Source organism: Podarcis filfolensis (genome assembly GCF_964270895.1).
Source record: "Podarcis filfolensis genome assembly, chromosome: 7".
NCBI lineage: Eukaryota > Metazoa > Chordata > Lepidosauria > Squamata > Lacertidae > Podarcis > Podarcis filfolensis.
The window spans coordinates 69,530,153-69,551,814 of NC_139603.1; the positions used below are offsets into that span (position 1 = coordinate 69,530,153).

Sequence of the window (21,662 nt, forward strand, 5' to 3'; positions counted from 1 at the left end):
GTGGGAAGGTTGGATATTTGAGGTTGATAAGGTGTGGATATTTTAATTTTTTTAGGCCCAGAGCATAGGCCATACATTCATTTGTTTTGCTTTACCTTATATGAAGGTTTACTGCCTTTCATGCTCATCTCCATAAAAATCCCCCTAAATTCTATTTACCCATATCTTCTAACTTGGAAAAATAAGTTCAGTGTGCCATAGATTATTCAGAAAAGAAGCTTTTAAAAATGTTTTTCAGCTCTTTCACCAGTAGGGATTTTAAACCTGTTTCAGTGCAAGAGTGTAAACATATTAAAATATTTTGATATAACATTAGAATTAGACCATTTTGAACAGTTTAAAAATGCCTAGTGATGTCCTTTTTGCAGGCAATACTATTGTAGCAAGGCACTAATCAGCTAAGTACCATAATCCTCCTTATAGGGTAAATTCTTACTTGACCTCCAGCTATATACAGCACATAGTAACAGCATTAAACTGTAACCCTTCTCTCCTGCTCTCCACAGCTTCTCTACTGGGTCAGCATTTAGGCCCAAATAATTTTTAGTTTTATTTTATATAGTTTACCTTTCCTCTCCCAGATGCATCATATTTTGTATTTGGAGGTGAGGAAAGGTTTATGAAGAAATTGTTTGGAAATCTGGGCTCCTAAATTGAAGTGACATTTCACATGGTTTCCTCAAAGCTACAAGGATTAAATGAAGCAGTAGGCTGCACAGAAATTGATGCATTCTCGGGAACTTGATGCTCCTGACTTTCCAGATGTGCAGTGGCTGATCAGAAGGTAAAGAATGAAATAATACATGGACTTTTAAATTTTTACATTATTGGTTTTATGGGGAGTATTAAGAAACTTTTAAAAAGTAAATTGAGCTGTAAATTATTTATGACAAACAACTAGGTTTATTTTTTAAAAAGGGTCTAGTATATCTGATTTTTAATATCCGGGCTTTTAAGCAGAATATCACCATCCATAGATTTATAAACTTTAGAATGTGATTGTGATTCTTAAAAGTGTAAATTTGAGTCACTTAGCTAGTATTAGTTGCGGTGCAGTTTGATATCTTGATATCTTGATTTTTTATTTGCTTGATTAACGAGATAAAAATAGTAATTCTGCATATGATCCAGTTATTTTATCTGGATCATCCCATTTTCTGTCTGAAATGGCAAGTGTGTTGCATTTTAACTATTTTGCTATTTAAAGTATTTAATACTTTAGGAAAGCATTTTGTATTATAGTTGGTGTTTAGTAACTTAACTAATGGTAATAATATATCCAGAGGGATAACAGCAAAAGAAGCCAAGTCTTGTGGGGCCCTAAAAAACTCAAGCCCAGCTATCAGTTGTAAAAACATCTGAAGTCAAAGTGAAATAAAACATGTTATTTGCACTAGATGTTACAATTTCATCGTTAGTAAAATATTTAGCCCAAAGCTAATTATAATATTAAAACCACTATGTCATTTCGATGCATGTTAAGTTTAAGATTCAATCAGTTTAAAACACTAAATTGCAGAACTTTTAATACTTAGTTTTAAAACACTGAACCAAACAAAGGATCCAGTTCTACTCATGAGGTGGTGGATTTCTGAACCACTAAAGAATTTCATTTCAGAGTAATAAAGAAATGTGCATATATTTAGGCATGGATGTGAAAAATGTTCATCTTGTCCTATTCTCCTCACCAAATGGGGCTTTGAACTTGTGTTTCCTCAAGTAGCAGATTCTTTAGCCACATGTTAAACTTCTTTTGAAACTAAGGGGCATTTCAAAAGGAAGTTGCAAAATGGCATGGGACTTCCTTGTTGCTTAAGTTGGGGAAGTCAATTAATTCCCCGCTGTGTTTGGGCATCCACAAAGAAGCTCTTTAGATCCTGGCCAATGAGTAAATGTCTTCAGAAGTCCCAGTGAATGCTGTAGTTCTATATAATATGTTTTAAAATAAATAACTTTGGTATGCTAAATAATCATTTTATTTGTTGTTTATTGAAAGATTGTATGTAAAGGACCTACAGCAGTAAACACCTCCCCAGATATCCTTCCCTCCAAAGCTATGATGAAAACTTGGCAAATATAGGGAGGGGGAGGGAAGGGGAACTAGAAGAGACGCCAATAAATGTGGGTGAGGAAATCAGGACTCAAAGAGTTCTTAGAACTCAGACCAGATACCATTGCATTTAGTCCTAGCATCACATCTACGGAATATTATTTGTTTTTTGGTTTCCAGGTCCAGAAGTTCATCCACCCAGGTTTTGAAGTGCAATGGGGTCAATGCCTTCAGGTATTGGAGAGTGAGATGCTTATGAGATGATAAGCTATCAATGGAGCTAGCAAGATCCAAAACAATCTTTTTTATTGTTTATTGCAGAAAACGTCCACATTTTTCTTGCACATCTTAAGTAATTCTTGAAGTTTTCACCAACGCATGGATTTATTTACACTGTTACACTGTTTATTTGATTTCTTGTTGAAATGCGATAAGTTTCACAATGTAATATTGTATCTTTTGGGGAGGGGGAAACGAGCAGTTGAAATCTCACTTGAGCTTTCCCACCTCAGTAATACAGCATCTGTAACATGATTTATTTAGTTAGGTGGTTTGCATAAGCAATTTGTATCATTTTTGTTATTGTCCTAATTTGTGCTTTGGGAATTCTTACATGGAATCAAGTAGATAATCACAAGAACACTTTTGTCAAATATTGCTTACAAAGGGATCTTGAAATAGATTAATGAGGTGAGAATACAGTGAATGGAAACAGTCCTGTGGATTTCAGTGGATTTTTAGTGAGATTTCCAAGGCAATAGATAGGTTTTCTGGACTGAAGACTTCTGTCCCAATCTGGCTAAGGTGACACATCATCTAAGCAGGCTTCTACATCCATATCATTTGGTGGAAAATACATTAGTAATTGTAATATTGTACTTACGTTGATGATTCTGGAGCACCGCTTGCATGTACTGTATGCCTTGTAATAGTGGGCACATTGTGACGAATACATTCGTTGTACTTTGCTTTCCATATATTGTGTTTTGGTATGCTGGCCTGAACCCCTGCTTTTTCTTTTATTGTTAGCTACAAGCAGAGATTCAAATGGCATGCTAAGGCAAACTTTGGTTCATCTTAGCATGACACAGCAGTAAAAAGGACCTGGGAGAAACAAAGTAGCTGCAAATTCTTTTCTGGGGGCACACACATTCTCACACCTGTGGTAAGCCGTAACTTGGCTTACTATTGTTATTTCTAAAGCAAAGTCACCTGGCTGAAATTTAGAACAGAGAAACTAGAAGGAAATGCATGCTTAGGTGATGGAATGTTGTTACATATTTTAGTATGTAATTCATAGTTTGCCCTAGACTGCATTCTGGCTCTCAGCTTGCTATGCTCTAATCACAATACTTCCATAACCTGGGATATATTCAGAATTCTACACAAGATACACCGTTCTTCAATATTTCGCTTCGTCACTTGTGAATTATGATATGATTTATGAACGTAAACAAGCTAATGAATTTTTTTTTTAAGATTATAACTTTCAGAAGAAGTATTATTTTTATTATTTATTATATATTAAATTTCTATACCATCCTTCATACAAAGATCACAGGGTAGTTTACAAGGCAGGAAAGAAGAAAACGTACATATTTTATTTCTTTAATTAAATATTTATAAACCACAACTTCATATAAAATACAAGGTTGTATACAGGATAAAAACCCAATATTACAATAAAACAATAAAAATGTGAAACGAACCAGTAAGAGCTGATGATCTAGCTTATCCGAGAATTGTTTGTGCTTTGATTTTGATTTTTCCTTCTGTTCTGAACTTAGCTCATTTTGTTTTAAAAAAGTATTTAGCTACGGTGGGACATATTGTAAGGCAGATATGTAATGGCTGAAAATAATAAAATATATAGTAGGTAGTTGTCCTACAAGAAATTATGTGAGCATTTGTACTGTCAGAAGATGCATATTGTTTGTTAATTTTATTTTACTTAAGTGGCTACTTGATATAAACAATACAAATAAGAATCCTGCCCTGAATTATTGAATAAGTTTCATAATTTCTTTTTGTATTTTTCCCTTTTAATTAATTATGGCTTGGAGCCTAATTTTAATTAAGTTACAGTGCAATCCTGTACATAGTGAAACATGAAACTTATTCCAGAGGGCTGGTGTACAGAGGAGGGAATTGCCAAAAGTGGGCAGTGGACTTCTCAATTTGGGACACCCCCCCCCATGCTGCTGATATCCCATGTAGTTTAGGAGGGTCATCAACCCTCTGGAAAGGTTTCTGCCAGGGCTGCAGGAAGGAGGAAGGTGTGGAAACTTACTTAAGTTAACCCCCTTAGGAACCAAGTCCATCTGTTTATCTGTGAGTAATGCAGACATCATGCTGTGAATATGAAACAGATACAAATACGTTTTAAAACATCTTGCTAGGTTAATTTTTGAATTTTTCATTGCATATTGTATTTTGTATTTTTGTTGTCCTGCTTCAGACCTCCTTTTGGATGTGTGAAGCAATTATATAAATATAATAAAATAAACTTAAACTAACAAATGTGGTATGAAAAAATAGGAGAATTACAACTTAATTGATTAAACTAATGTATTTTTGTTTAATTAACTCATTGTATTATTTAATATTTATAGAACACTTTTGAATGTTCAGATATTTCAGATACATTATCCTCTTGTAACCATTAAAACAATGCTGCAAGTATCATTATCAGCATATTGCAGATGGTGGCCACGGGAGGGGGAGGCTGAGCCTGATACTGGATTTACTAAGGCCACCTAAGTGAGTTTCCTGGAAGAGATGAAATTTGAACTGGGGATTTCTTGATTCATAATGCAGTCTCTTAGCCACTATGCTACATATATCAGCTCTGGAAAACAAATTCAACTTAAAACAATGTGCTTCCATTTGAGTGAGTGATTATCAGGTTATTAGAAAGCCAGTACAGTTATTATAGTTCAGTCAACTAGAATAATTAGTTTGGAATTAGTTTGTAACAAATAAATTGTAAGCATTGAAAATATTGATAATGTTTACTCCTTGTTTTTCTTGATGACTTAGAAAAAGAAGCCCATCAATATCCAGAGATCAGAACAGGAGATTCAATCAACAGGACGAGAGAGACGACTATTCACAGTATGCAACATCAGACAGTGCAATGCCAAGATCACCATCAGATTATACGGACAGACGATCACAACATGGATCTCAGTTATATGAAGAAGCTGAACTTGATGACTACAGGGATTCGAACAGGAGAAGTCGCAGGCGTTCGAGGGAATATCCTTTAGAGGAAGATGATGTGCAGAATAGAGAGGAATATGAGAGGCAACGGCGGGAAGAGGAGTACCAAGCACGATACCGAAGTGATCCTAATTTGGCTCGTTATCCCGTCAAACCACAACCATATGAGGAACAAATGCGTATTCATGCTGAAGTGTCCCGCGCGCGTCATGAACGAAGGCACAGTGATGTGTCTTTGGCAAATACTGAATTGGAAGATTCCCGGTTGTCTATGATGAGAATGGAACGGCCATCACGGCAAAGGTCTGCATCTGAACACAGAGCTGCCATGGACCAATGTTCATATTCAATGGAAAGAACTCAGGGACCAAGTCCCAATCGGCAAAGAAACACAAATCACAGCCCTCCAACACCTAGGAGGAGTCCCATTCCTTTTGATAGGCCAGATATGAGGCGAACTGATTCATTAAGGAAACAGCATCATTTGGATCCTAGCTCAGCTGTACGGAAAACAAAACGTGAAAAAATGGAAACCATGTTAAGAAATGATTCACTAAGTTCAGATCAGTCTGAATCAGTTAGGCCTCCACCACCAAAGCCTCATAAAACAAAAAAAGGGGGTAAAATGCGTCAGGTTTCATTGAGCAGCTCTGAGGAAGAGTTGGCCTCTACTCCAGAGTATACCAGCTGTGACGATGTAGAGATTGAAAGTGAAAGTGTTAGTGAGAAAGGTAAGAATTTTGCTTTTACTGTATAGATGGATTTTGTGTACCTTCTATTTCTGTAAAAGAGAAGCATCTCTGCTGCAGACCTCAGGTGTTTGGTGGGGGGTATTTTGCTTTGTTTTTACACTTATGGGTCACATACAGTCCCTTTGATCAGCATGGGTAGATGAAGCTACAAATTAGTCTAAAGTCTAAGAACTGAAGTATGCACTAAATATATATGTTTCTAACTATATACTTATAAAAAAATATAACCATAGTGGTGGGAATGATATAATTGGATCAAAAAATTGTACTAAGGTATTTTCTGTTTGAAAACCCTCACTTGCTCCTTTTCATACTATTTTACTGTTTTAAATTTCTTCCCCCATCCCCCATCACACACACATATACACACCACAAGAAGGTACTATTAGCTCTTCTGGGGAGGAAAACAAATACAAATGTAGTTCTCTACAGTAGGATTAATACTAGTTTCAGGGAAGGTGATTTCAGTCTGCAAAATGATGTGGACAAAAGTTGTTGTTTTTAACCCTCTGCCCTAACATCAATCTCCTGTTCCAATTTAGCCCACTCCCTGTGGCTGCTTTTAAGTGAAAATGAAAAAACCCGGAGACCCAACCACATATCTCCCACATCAAAGTGTAGTGTGATCTTCCATGATGATTAAAACAAGAACACAATTATAACACGGTAGAAGAACACTTAATAGAAACATTCGCTGTTCTTGTTCATTGATAAAGCGCAGGTTGTGGTTAGTGTTGGTTAAGTACATGAAAGGAGGAAAATTAGTGGGTCATAGTTTCAGTTCGTATGGGTCTGCACATGAGTGCGCACACATATACATGCACACATGACAGTTTAGCAAAAATGTCTATATTGTAACCAGCAGTGGGACCTTATAGCACATCCTTTGGACTGTCAGTATTATAACTGTATTTTATGTTTAAACTGGATTCTAAGCATTGTGTTCCTGGAAATGGGAATGAAAACTTGGTTTGTTTTTAGTGATAAATAATGACCAGTTTACACAGATGGAAAAGAAACAGTGATTAACACCAACTAAATGAACAAACAACTGTTAACTAAACAAGTGTGCTTAGCACTACAATCTTTTTCTTCAAGTCATATTTCTTCTACCTTGCTCTCTAGATCAAAAACATACACAGAGTGTAAAAGAATTTTGTAAGGTCTGAAGTCAGTCTTAAACAAAGAAATGATGATTGTCCTCCTTATGATATAGAAGTGGTTCATTTTTTATTCTGTAATATAGTGCTGTGGACTTCGTTTGTTCTTTAATGTGGCCCAAACTGCCATCTTTCAAATGGTTTGCCCCTAGAATATACATGCACACTCTCGTGGACAGACTGGTCACATTCATCTGAGCCAATGCTGTGGTTTTTCTCTCTCCAAACAAACCACTACTCGAAGCCAATATTTTTTTAATTGGCTTCCCAACTGTGATTTGTTTTGGAGAAACAAACCACAAGTGCTGGTTCAGATGTAATGCTAAACCAGCTGCTCTGTGGTTTGCTTCCCTGCTTGAGTAAGGGAAAAGTGAAGCAGGAACGCTCTAAGCTGTGTGATCAAAAAGCAGCTCATGCACAGTATGGCTAAATAAACCACACTTTGTGACTTAGTGTTGCACCTGAACATGGTCATTCACAGGTATGTTTGTATCCTCATAGACTTCGGTGACTGTTCTCTCTCTCTTTTACATTCCCTCTTTCTGTTATCAGCATTGCTTGGTTCATGCATTAGCTGTGGTTTGAGGGCTAGGAAGGAAGGAAGGAGAATGTGTGGAAGAAACTGAATGTATACACTACATGCTTTTCACCCCCTGTTTCTGAAATTATGGCAGATTGCTATAAGGCATGGTACCAACTTATATTTTTCCATCTCCAAAGACCTTCAACTCTTGCATATGTGTTTTGTGTCTTCTGATATCCACCACTGACTGGTGTCCATTGCCTTTCAGTGAGATATATTGAGAGGCTATACAGTATTGTTTGAGTGTTTTATAGTGGACCATCTCCGAGCAAAATCTATGGAATCTGAATGTATCTTCTTCTGCTAAGCTCAAGGAATAGTTACCTACATGGCAGTGGAAGTATCAATGAAAAATGTGGGGATGAATCCACACATCAGAAAAATAAGTTCAGAAGGATTAAGTGTTTAAGAATGCAGTAGTTAATCTAGTGTGTAAAACTGGTGTCATAGCTAGAGCTGTATTTTCACCTGTGTGCATTTATACAGTGGTATATCTGTGTATTAACAACTGATGCCACACAGCAGTTCTGTAGTGCTTCATTTACAAGCTATTGTTCAATCCCACTAATAAGACCATATGTTTTTAAAGTTAAAAATAGTTTACTTACAAACTGTCCAAAGGTCAAATGCATGTGCTTTTCCTTACAGCATTCAGAAAAAGTTGCACAGGCAGTAAAACTTGGTTTAGTTACAGTGGTGAAAGTTCCTAAATTCTTCTTCTTCTTTGGCGATCACTCGTAGCCAAGTAAGATTGTCTTCCATAAACACAGTTTTAACAATGAGTCCATAAGTGACTGTGGAGGCCAATTCTGGATCCACACGTCCTACCACAGTGGGGACATTGGTTTCCGGGCAGGAGTTGATCATGGTGTGGATGTGCCAAGCATGCCTTCCTCTTAGCACGTTTCTCCCTTGCATCCCGAGTTCAAGTGTCTTCAAAGCCCATGACACCTTTGATAAAGGCTGTTCTCCAACTGGAGCGCTAGCAGGCCAGTGTTTCCCACTTGTCAGTGTTTATGCTACATTTTTAAAGATTTGCCTTGAGAAGGCCTTTAAAGCTCTTTTGTTGACCACCAGCATTACGCTTTCCATTTTTAAGTTCGAAATAGAGTAGTTGCTTTGGAAGACGATCATCAGGCATCCGCACAACATGACCAGTCCAACGAAATTGATGTTGAAGAATCATTGCTTCAACACTGGTGATCTTCGCTTCTTCCAGTACACTGATATTAGTTTGCCTGTCTTCCCAAGTGATGTGTAAAATTGTAAAAGCCATGCTGCTGGAGCTGCAGCAACCAGCTCAGATCTCCTCACCTGCTGAGCTTCTCTGGTAGACTGAGGGAAACAAAAGGCTTGATTCCCTTCCTCCCAAGGTGAGGAGGAGTGACCTAGCTAAGCCTGGCAGGACAGTTTACTCTGTGGCATTAACCCCTTAATGGGGTTTAAGCATGCTGGTTAAATGAGGCTGGTTATTCAAAAATCACTGCAGATGGCTATTCTATTTTAGAGCATAAGATTAACTGATAGTCCCACACAGAAGTGTGGTTCCCATACTGTCTCTTCCATGTTCATAAACTGGTGATTCTCTACATATTTTTCATCATAATTCTTTTTTTTTACTTTATGATTTTCATAATTTCATTCAGACCATTTGTTTGAAGTATTATATAAATAAATTTCAGAAAAAATCTGATAATATAGTTTTTCTCACCTATTTGCAGTGACATACACCTTGTAGAGATTGGTGGAGAGCCAATAATACATATGAATAATATATGTATACTGTATAGAAGGGTAAACATACCTTAGCATTTGCATATTACTGAAATCCTGTTTTCCTGCTTCCTTTTCAGTAGAAGCCACTGTAGAACATACTAGGCCCCAAGGGTATCTACTAAAGATAGTTACACATTGCATTCTAAGTGTCTACATGCTTAAAAATGAATATTATTAAATTAGGTAAGGCAACTGGGCAATATGGTTGATTTATATATCCATGTATCTCTGATTTTGTGGGCTCCAGAGCTTGTAATGTGGACTGCTGAGATTTTTGCTAAGATTCCCTCAGTGTGTGCCTTGACTTTAATATATGTCAATATAATCTAGTTATTAAAGCTTATTAATGGAATGGAGAAGAATTTTGCTTCCCATTTCTGATACTAGTTGACAGTCTTCTCTTAGTATGACAGTATGTTCTAAGATGGTGAACTTATTTATTCTTATTTGTGTCATCTATGCAGAATAACTAACATGTTCATTTGAAACTTGGTATTTAATTTTACATTTTAACATAAGATAATATGTTGTAATAACAATAACAATAACAACAGAATAGGATTTTATTATTCCTTTAGGCCTGTTGACAAAAGTCATTATACAGTCCTACCTTGGAAGTCGAACGGAATCCGTTCCGGAAATCCATTCGACTTCCAAAACGTTCGGAAACCAAAGCACAGCTTCTGATTGGCTGCAGGAAGTTCCTGCAGCCAATCGGAAGCCGCAGAAGCTCCGTCAGACATTTGGCTTCCAAAAATAGTTCGCAAACCGGAACAGTCACTTCCAGGTTTGTGGCGTTCAGGAACCAAAACGTTAAAGTACTAAGCTGTTCAAAAACCAAGGTACGACTGTATTAAAAACAATTAAAGAAATTTATCTTGTAAACTTCCAGACAGTTATCTTGTAAAATTCCACAGACAAATCTGTTTTGACACAGAATAGATACCAGCTACATCAAAAGAGACATTTCCCTGACTCTGGAATTTTAAATATAACACATCCCATCATTTCTTTTAAACCAATGTGTCATGCAATGGTTAAGAACAAGGTAGTTTACTCATCCACCAAGAAAACAGAACACAAGACTAAGCTAAATATGTATAAAATACATTTGCTTATACATTTAGAAAATTTAGAACCTGCTTTTCAGTGTACAAAAAAGTGAGGAACAACAGAACATAAAAATATAATTTAAAACAATAAACAACAGTAAAAAAATATTCATAATAAAATAAGCAGCTAACAGGAGAGTTTAAAATATAGTGCCACTAGTACTTCTATCTAAAAAAAGTTTTATTTTTGTGGTTAAATAGACCACGTTCTTGGAACTGGCAAATCTCAGATGGGCAGGAGTTGATTTAAATGCAGTGCTACTATTGAAAAAGCTTTATTCAAGGATGAAATCAGTATTGCTTTTGATTGAATCCCATTGTGCAGCTGAAAGTAGGTATGAAAGCAAATATTCCTTCAGATATCATAGACCCAGCAGTGGCGGATCTTGGCATATCAAGTTTTAGTGTGCCCTGTGCAACGCCAAAGTCCGGCACCTCCTCGCCTCTCACCTTCTGTTGGATGTCATAATTGCGGTGCCCTCTGTGGCGCCCCAGAAGCTCTGCACCAGGGTGACCACACTGGTCACATTCCTCTCGGTCTGCCTTTGGACCCTGGCTATATGGAGTTTTAAAAGTAAAAACCATTACCCTGAATTTGGTCTTGAAAGTAATTGTTAACCAGTGTAGGACTTGCATTACTACTTCTTAGCATTCATGTTTTTTTATTTCCCCCAATATTTGAACTTCCTTGCAGTGTGCATTTGCTGCTCAGAGACCTATGCCACTTGCCATTAATTCTTCTCTAGCTAATCGAAGCACATTTTTTTGCTCCATATCACAAAGTACAAAAATTTATAGTACAGATAGAAATGTACTTACTAATTTTAATCTGTGTTTGTATTTACCCAGTCTGTCATAGGACAGTCAAAGTCATATCCTTGTTTTGTAAGCAGTACTTAAATGAGAGTTTTCCGGTTTAGACATAACAAAAAACATATAGTTTAACCAATCACAATATCTTCCTCAAAGTCAGGTGCTGAAGGGGTAGTGGCAAGGGGAGAGCACATGAGCAAAAAGGCTTACTCTCAGTCCAATTGAAAATTTTTTTTAATTGAAATAGTCAACAAGAAGGGATGCTTGAGGAAACTGATATCCATGAATTCCAATATCAACGGATATGATCCACAAGTTGGAAGGTATTAGCTGAAATTTGCAATCAGCTCAAAAAATAAATTTTGTGTAAGATAAACTGCATTTTAAAATGTGTACATCTATGGCTAGGAGTGCCTTTTGCCAGCTTTGCCTGGTATGCCAGGTGTTGCCATATGTGGATCAGATAATTTGGCCATTGCAGTCTATGTAGTGGTAATCTATGGACAGAATTACAGTGGTACCTCGGGTTACATACGCTTCAGGTTACATACGCTTCAGGTTACAAACTCCGCTAACCCAGAAATAGTACCTTGGATTAAGAACTTTGCTTCAGGATGAGAACAGATGGGTGTTTTGGATCACGTTAGCCATATTGATTTGTATGCTGTTGGTGGATTATTTTCATTGTCTTGTTGGGCTGTGTATGTGATAAAGGGGAGCCATACCACGGTAAAGGCGTCTTCTTCTGTTTGTCCCCGTGTCAGTTTCAGTTTATTGGTTAATTTTTCTGTTAGGGCTGTTTCCCATACTATTTGGTACCATTGGTCCATGCTTACTCCTGACAGGTCTCTCCAGTGTCTGGTTATGGTGTTTCTGGCTGCTGAAAGCAGGTGGGTTATGAGTTCTTTGTGGTGTAAATGGGCATTGTTGTCTTGGAAGATGTTTAGTAGGGCCAATTCTGGGGTGATTTCTAATACTTGCTTAATTATTCTACATATTTCTCGTATGGCTGTTGTCCAGAATAGTTGGATTTTGGGGCACTCCCGCCACATGTGGAGGTATGTACCTGTGGAGGTGCACCCTCTCCAGCATTTTGGTGAGGTTCCTGGGCATATTAGCACTAGTTTTCTTGGTGTTAGGTACCACCTGTAGGTGAGTTTCAGAGTGAGTTATTTCCCCCCCATTGATATGGATTTAAAGGGGGGTTTAGACCACATTCTGGTCCATTGAGTGGGCTTAATTTCATAGCCTATGTCATCCTCCCATTGTTTTTTGATTGCGTCTAGGGTTTTTTTTGGGATTTTGGAGTAGTATTTTATATATTGCGGATACCATCCCTTTACCGTTTCCCTTTGTTATTAGGAGGAGGTTTTCAAAGGTTGTCAGGGGCCTAGTTGCTGCTGATTTTACTGTTAGGTTGTTTAAGAGGGCATGTAATTGGTGTTGTGTTAACCAGGGCATTTGGGTGTCTTCTAGTTTGTCTTGTATTTCTTGTGTTGACAAAGCTTTGTTATTTTTATAAAAGTCTATTAGGCGATATAAGCCTTTGGTTTGCCAGGTTTGTATCTGGAGGTTTTGTGCTGCATGGTGGAATAATGGGTCGTACGCCAGGGGAATTAGTGGGGATGGGGCTGGAGATAGTTTGCCTATTTCTGTTTTCCATGCTTTGAGCATGGTCTGTGTGTACCTGTTAAGTGTTGTGGGAATTTTCTTTAGTTTGTTTGGGAGGAGTGGGTACGCTGTGGTGCAGGTATTTTTAGTTGTGTCCCTCTCTAGGTGTACCCATTGTTTTGTCTCATCTTCTAGTATATATGGGATTATATGGCGTATTTGGTTGCCAATGTAATATGCTTCTATGTTGGGGATTCCCCATCCTCCTTCTGAGGTGGGGAGGTGCAGCTATTTGGGGCTTATTCTTGGTTTTTTATGTGAGAAGATAAAAGAGTGTAGTTTTCTCTGCCATCTGCGGAGTTGGGTTGGGGGAATCCAGATTGGGAGGGTTTGGAATAGGTAGGTTAGTTTTGGGAGGGTGATCCTTTTGATCATGACTATTTTGTCTGAGAGAGTGAAATTCATGTTGTTCCATCTCTTTTGTTGTTGTTGTTGTTGTTTAGTCGTTTCCGACTCTTCGTGACCCCATGGACCAGAGCATGCCAGGAACTTCTGTCTTCCACTGCCTCCCGCAGTTTGGTCAAGCTCATGTTTGTAGCTTCGAGAACACTGTCCAGCCATCTCGTCCTCTGTCGTCCCCTTCTCCTTGTGCCCTCCATCTTTCCCAACATCAGGGTCTTTTCCAGGGAGTCTTCTCTTCTCATGAGGTGGCCAAAGTATTGGAGCCTCAACTTCACAATCTGTCCTTCCAGTGAGCACTCAGGGCTGATTTCCTTCAGAATGGATACGTTTGATCTTCTTGCAGTCCATGGGACTCTCCAGAGTCTCCTCCAGCACCATAATTCAAAAGCATCAATTCTTTGGCGATCAGCCTTCTTGATGGTCCAGCTCTCACTTCCATACATCACTACTGGGAAACCCATGGCTTTAACTATACAGACCTTTGTTGGCAAGGTGATGTCTCTGCTTTTTAATCCATCTCTTTAGGTCTTTGTTAATTTGTCGCCACAGAGGCTTGTAGTTATGGAGGTACAATTTATTGAGGTTTCTAGTTATTTGTACCCCATGGTATCTGAACTTGGTGTGGCAAAGTTTTATCTTGGTGACCTTAGTGAGTTCTTTTTGGGTGTGAGGAGGGGTGTTGAAGCACATAGCTTCTGTCTTTGCAAAATTTACCTGTAGGCCCGACACCATTGCAAATGTGTTGAGTTCTCTGATTAGGGAGGTTGCTGTGCTTATGGGGTCTGGTGTTGTGACCATTAGGTCATCTGCAAAGAGCCCTAATTTATAGGTTCTGCCTTTTATTTCCGCTCCCTTGATGTCTGTGGCTGATCGGATTCGGATTGCTAAGGGTTCCAAAGCCAGGATAAATAAGAAGGGGGAGGCAGAATGCATTATAAATGAACACATGTGAAATTCACATGGACTGGAAATTGACAGGTCCATTCATCCCTAGTTAATGTATGAATCAGGGCTTTTTTTGTTCCCTGCTGCAAAAACAGCTGTTTCATATTCATTCATTCTCAACAACAAATGGATTACAACACTGATCTCATATGTTTGTCTAAACCGTATAGATTACTCCAGAGGGTATAGATTGTTATCATTTATATAATGTTCTTAATTTCATTTCAATTGGAAACCTGACCTAACTAATGTACATTAATGTCAGGATTTTATTTTAGAAAAATTTGCGGTGATAAAAGATGGAGTAAGTGAATATATGAGGGTGAAAATTTAGCTATGATTTCATTGCCCTCTGCTTTGTCACATATATGTAACATAAATATATTGTTAACAGACATTTAATTTAAAATATTTTGAGATTTACATTTGATGCCTTAGTGAACATTTAGATTATGATTCTCTTTGAGGGCTCTAGTTATATAATCTGTTTACTTGGAAATTGGAGAATATGTGGACATCAGTTATATAATATGAACTACAGTCATACTGCAGTTTTCATCACAATGCTCTATGGTCCTTTTTATATAAAAAAATTGTCAGTAACAAAAAGAGGAAGAACTTTTGTACAACATCTCATTAAAACAAAATCTATTTGCCATTTTGGCAGCCAAGTGCCTAGATATAATTCTAGGATCAAAAAACCTTCAGTTTAAGACATACTTTACAAGCTTTAGAAATTCACACACATAACAAAAAACAATATGTCAATTAAGGCAACTTAATTTCTGTGCCACATAGATAGTAAACACATTGTACAGTCTCACAGATTGTGCTTGCTTATAGCTTAAGTCTCCATTCATCCATATTTTCCAACTAAGGCCAGATTGTCGTTTTCTGCAGATTGGAGGCAACTCTCAGGCTCCAGGCATTAAAGAAGCACCGGCTATCTAGGTGTGTCCTGTCCTCTTGCTTACAGTATATGCTTTCATTTGGATTAAAAAGAATAGCATATGTTGTGTGCACGATCTTCTTTGCTGTATGTTTACTGCTTCTGGAATAAAAATTAAAATTAAAACAATGACATTAGAAGCTGCCTTATCCTGGTCAGACCGTTGATCCATTTAGCTCAATATTGGCTGAGCTGACTGGCAGTGGCTCTCCAGGGTTTCAGACGGGGGACATTTCCAGCCCTACCTAGAGATGCCAGAGATTGAACCAGTTGCCTTTCATGTATCAAGCAGGTGCTCTACCTCTGAGCCCTAATGACAACAACAGAGTCTTCTGGCACCTTAAAGATGTACTCATCTACTGAGGCATCACCTTTTGTGGACTGAAGCCCACTTCATCAGATTAATGGAGTGTTCTCTCAGCTGGCAGCTGTGTATACATAGTTACTGTGGATGGCAGATGTATATACACTGATATACAGTACAGGAGAATCATAAACATTGGAGCTGGAAGGACACAAAATACAAGAGGTATAAATTCTGTTCCCTACTTTAGAAGCCAGAAGCCAGTGTGGTGTAGTGGTTAAGAGTGGTAGACTTGTAATCTGGTGAACTGGGTTTGCTTCCCCGCTCCTCCACATGCAGCTGCTGGGTGATCTTGGGCTAGTCACACTTCTTTGAAGTCTCTCAGCCCCACTCACCTCACAGAGTGTTTGTTGTGGGGGAGGAAGGGAAAGGAGAATGTTAGCCGCTTTGAGACTCCTTCGGGTAGTGATAAAGCAGGATATCAGATCCAAACTCTTCATATGTGGAGGGGGAACAGGAGCAGGATTCTGCCTGCTGCCTGTTCCCCAGCTGTTCATTCAGCCAAATGGCCTCTTAGCACTACTTCGGATAAAAGCTATTGTGTGTAAGTAACTGTCCCATCAGTGCAAGGATTTCCACTTCTGCAGTGGAATTCGCCACCAGCACACATGTCTTAAACCCTCTCCATATCTGCTCCAGAGGGTTGGGGGAACCCCCAGAACAGATTGTGGAGGTGGGGGGGGGGAGAATGAGAGAAATTCCCATTGAGCAAGTGGAAGTCGTTGCACTGATGGGATGGTTACTTAGCACTATATTGGATACAAGCAAAAACCCTGTATTTGTGGTATGATCACATTTCTCCATCATATGAACAGCCCATTCTTGCCTGGGGTTGAATGTGTGGAGATCAGAGGTGTGGCCTGTGGGCATAAGTCCTGCTCCAACTCTGCATGTTCAGTCTCTCCTGATTTTGAAATGGAGAACAGGGTTACAGTCTATTACTTTTCAACATGAAGCTCAAATGCATATGTATAAGATAAGCCGTGGTCATTAACAACAGCAGTATTATTATCTGTTTATTTAATTTATATCCTCCTTTCCTTACTGTGTCCAGACTGAATAACAGCATAAAATCTGATAAGACTATATCTTCAAACAATAATTAAAATGACAGTTTTAAAATCTACAGTGCCTGTATGTTCCTATCCCTTTCCAAAGGGCTGGACAAATAAAAAAATGGCTCTAAATTCCTTATGGCTCCACCTCAACAGACCAAATTTGACCAGTGGATGGCCCCACTTACCTGTCAGTTACTTGACATCAGGACTTCTTATTTCCAGACGTTTAAAGGAGCAGCGTGGGGCCATTTGAATCATATAATGTTATGGCTGTAAGGGACCAAAAGGGTCAGAGCCCTTTGTAAGTGCTTTGTGCTGATCCTTTAAACATCTGCTTTTCATCTATGTATAAAGGAGCAGTGCTTGGAGGGAGATGTGATTTTCATTGTTTAGAAACTGCTTTCACTTCCTTTAGCACACCTTGCTTCAGCAAAGGAGCAACCAGAGCTCATTTTAAGTTCCCAATTGTTCCATTGAAGTCCTACCCTTACCCGCACCAGTCATAGGGTAAGTGGACATGGTTTTCCCAAATGAGAAGGCCTATCAGACCATGTTGGGCCAATGGGCTGGAGCTTTTCCCCCAACCCCAATATAGATATTGATCAACATGGAAGATAAAAAGTCCTGGGGATCCAAGCAGTGATCCCTCAGTGCTGTTATCTGGAAGCAACCCTGGAGGGTAGGAGTGGAAACCCACAGATCACTCCAGGATGATTCAGTGGTCAATCAAGGAGAATCAACAGCAAACCAGTCCTACCATCTCTTTCCCAATAATGATAATCAAGCAGGACATGCAAGCAAGAAGCCATTCTTCTTCTCCTCCTTCCCCTTCTCCTTCCCCTTCTCCTTCTCCTCCTTCTCCTCCTTCTCCTCCTTCTCCTTCTTTGCTTATACTCCACCACTTTGCTGAGTTGTCTGGCGCCTAAAGATATGTAATGAAAGTGTCAGACAAACCTCCCTGAGATGAGCATTCCACTGTAGAAAAGGCCCATTCACATGTTGCCATCCTCTGGACGTCTCGTGGAGGGGGCACATGAAGAAGGGACTCACAATCCATCTCATCCAAGTATGTCTGCAGTTGCTAGGCCAGTACACAGTCAATCAACCTGGCCCCAAAATGAATAGTAGCAACTAGGTGGTAGTTGCCACCTAATGAGAGAGTCTTTTCAGAAGGGAGGTGCACTACTGCTTCCTTCAGTGCACTGGACCTCTCCCACTTCTGTAATGAGGTCTTAATCACTGGGCGAGGATCAGGAGGGCACATGGTCAGCCTGATTCCTGCAGGCATCATGCTCATATCATCATTAGTGCTAAACGAGAGGTGTGTAAGAGATAACAGAGACAGAAAGTTACATGGTGGGGGGTGGGACTTGTTGCCACAGTCTCAGGGCATTCTCACCTTAGGACTTGCCATGAGTGTTGGCTTTACAACTTTCCCAATTTGCTCTTTGACATGGGGGGAATGAACACAACCCTGTGTGACTAGCAATTGTAGGGTGTAACAACAGTACTTAGCAGTTGCACAGTGTGTTAAAGTGTTCAGAATAGTTCACAAAGTTATACTTACAACAACCCTCTAGTGAAGGAGGTCAGAATTAGTAGCTCTGTCCTGAAAATAGAGGTTTGAGGATGAGAGAATAGGAGCTTGCTGAATCAGAGCACTTGAACTTGTGGAGTGGCTGTAAGCTTGGCTTAGGCATAGGAATTTAAAATGTCAGTGAAGCAAGGAAGTTTACTGCCATTTTCAAGTAGCACTTTATGAAAGGTAACACAGACCGAGAAAAAGCAGTATTTAAATTTTGACCTAAAAAGGAAGATGAACTTTCCATAAGTTGTATGTTTGAGCAAATTTCAACTTAGCATAAATTTCAACTTTCGGCAACATCACTGGAGGTGGAATTAGAAGCACTAGCTTCTAGAATTAATGAAGCAAAATGGATGGCATGGATCAGTGAATGAAGCATCTAATCCTTAGTTCCGCCCCCTGATTAACCTTGGGAAAAAACTCTGTTTTATATGAAGAATGTGAAATCAGAACAGGATCTAGCACAGTCTGTTACTGCAGAATACAGAGCAAGGAAGAATATTAACTGTTATTACACAGTTATTTATGGAAACTGGAGGCAAGGATGTCTGAGAATATAATCTTTAAAAGGAAGAAGGAAGAAATAATGCAGATTTGTGTTTAAATGCCATCCAGGTTGGAATATCTTTATTCTATGTCGCTTTGAGTAAAGATTGCCTAACTTTATGGGGATGTTTTGAAGTAATAAATTGATGATAAATTTTTTTATATTTAGAATTTAACCATTTTCTTATTGAAAGGGACAGGACAACTGGCAGAAAATAATAGGATATTATTTTATGCACATACATTTTTCAATTACCGGTATTTGGTGGGTTAATTGCTTTTTAAATGAGCATATGAATGATACTTCACTTTCAGCTCAGTCCCACTCATTTAAGCGGGATACTAGCTGACATTTGAAATAGAAAATATGTGGGGGGTTTTCTTTAATATAGTAAGACAATATACGGTCTAATTTACTATGGGAGTACATCTTATGTAAATCATGATGAAAGAAATAGAAGTTGCTCAAGAGCAGTGTCGGCAGTATTGTAGTTCCTATTTTCAGTTAGGCTTGTTCAGGGAAAGTTACAAGCAGATTATGAGCTTGATTTTAACAAGCTTAATTTTCTGAAGTGGCATGCTGAATCTTTACATTTTATTTCATATGGTTTTATATTGCAGTTTCATATTGATAAAGTTAATGTGGAGGCAAAAATGGAAATGAAATAATTTTGCTTTAGGCAATAATTTTCTTGAAAAGAGAAGCACCACGTCCAAAGACAAACTTTCCATTGTTTGTAAAACTGTTATTGTTATTTGGAAACTCAGATAAAAAAAATCACTAACATGGCCTGAACAAACTTAAGAGGTTGCAGTACTGTTTAATTTGGTTTTAAAGTGCTGACCACTATGGAGTACAGTGGTACCTCGGGTTAAGTACTTTATTCGTTCCGGAGGTCCATTCTTAACCTGAAACTGTTCTTAACCTGAAGCACCACTTTAGCTAATGGGGCCTCCTGCTGCCGCTGTGCCGCCAGAGCACGATTTCTGTTCTCATCCTGAAGCAAAGTTCTTAACCTGAAGCACTATTTCTGGGTTAGCAGAGTCTGTAACCTGAAGCGTATGTAACCTGAGGTACCACTGTATGCTCAATCAACAGGTTTTATGAGTGTGTTTAATTATCTGGATAAAACCAAAGCAGATGTTACTAAGCTGGGCTTAATTCTTCTCTCCCATGATCTCTGTGGATTGTTTGTTTCTGCAAAACAATGGTGTTCTGCCGTTGTCTTAATTTTTGAATGTTTCACATATTCTTACGGAATAACAGGTTATTCTCCAAAGTGAGAGAACTGAATGAAATCTGTTCAATATTAAACACTATATAGTGGAAATAATATTCAGCCCAATGAAAACAATGAAGCTATTCCAATATACCCTCAACTCAGTGCGGTTTATTATCTAATTAAATGCAGATCAAGCTGTAGAGGTACCTAGATGCCCTGTATCTGAATTAGTTCCTTCTCCTCAGGTGCTCGTGGAAGAATACTGCACCTTTGTTTTAGTGCCTAAAATGTTTTCTCTTTCAAACTATCTACCTGTATTGCTAAAAACTTATACTGTAAACACCCAAGCATTGTGGATAGTGGGAGAGTATGAAATTGTTTTCGTATGTAGACTGTGGGCCAGAATGAAATGAACTGCAATCTATCTGCAAACCTGGTAGGGAGCCTTAGGTATAAGTACTCCCACCTTTCCACATCCAGGGTGATTTCCACTTGCCTTTCTATGTGCACTCATGCTAACAATGGTTAATACAGACTAGGTTCCCTCATAATCATGGTTTGCAAACCCATTTCGGAACCATAGCTTCAATTTTTATGTGTTAACCATGCCTTGCATTGATTCACATGTAATACAGAAACATGTTAAATGCTAGAATGGTAGCTCCTGTTTTCCAGAGAAACAATTTATAATTTATAGCTACCTTGAGTGTCCATGTTCTACTCTTGTATATTTCTGACCCCAGACATAATCTCGGAGTTCATACATTTTCTGACTACTTCATGATAATAGGCCACCATCATTTTATTATTTTCCCCAGTGACAGTGCACCACATTAAATATTTAGCAGTCTAGGTTTATAAATGTGTACTGTCAGTGGTACAGATTTCTCTGGATCCATCTTCCCCCCTCAGATTTGGTTAGACTGATATGAAAGCCAGTTCCTAAATTTCCTACTGTAGGAGTACGAACATTAACTGTTGAAATTAATGGTCCTGTTCACGCACAACACTAAACCAAACCAAATCATGGCAAGCTTACAGCTTGTGGTTTGTCAGGATCAAGACAAATCAGGAGCTGAATTATGGGCATAATGCTAAGCCAACCCATGGATCTGGGAGTCAATCAGCTAGGCTCCCAGGGGATGGGGCTTCTGGAGTAGACCTGACAGAAGACGACTTTGGAAGTCAGTTCTACAACAGGAGCATATAAGGGGCCAGCTTGCTGACACCTCCACCACAGTCTTCAGGTGAGCTTCTCACCCACCTTATAACGCTAATTACTGTAATTTTGGCATTTCCTTTTGTCACAACTTTTCTTCAGCAGAATAAGCATCAGGATGGATCCTTAGAAGAGGGGGCAGAGATTTTGGAGGATGGTGATTTTTGGTTGTAAACCTAGCTCAGGGACTGATTATCTATGATGCCCACTACCAGCAGGCAGGGGAGGTACT

The 21,662-nt window shown here is 38.7% G+C and overlaps 1 protein-coding gene across 29 annotated transcripts in view; it reads left to right on the plus strand.

Annotated features, from left to right (window-relative positions):
* RIMS2 (regulating synaptic membrane exocytosis 2) overlaps positions 1–21,662 on the plus strand; it is a 338,908-nt gene that overhangs the window by 136,058 nt on the left and 181,188 nt on the right. For all 29 annotated transcript variants that reach the window (XM_083621717.1, XM_083621718.1, XM_083621705.1 and 26 more), the window contains one exon: positions 5,090–6,003. In XM_083621717.1, the coding sequence (XP_083477843.1) occupies positions 5,090–6,003 (914 nt within the window). The remainder of the gene's footprint in view (positions 1–5,089; positions 6,004–21,662) is intronic.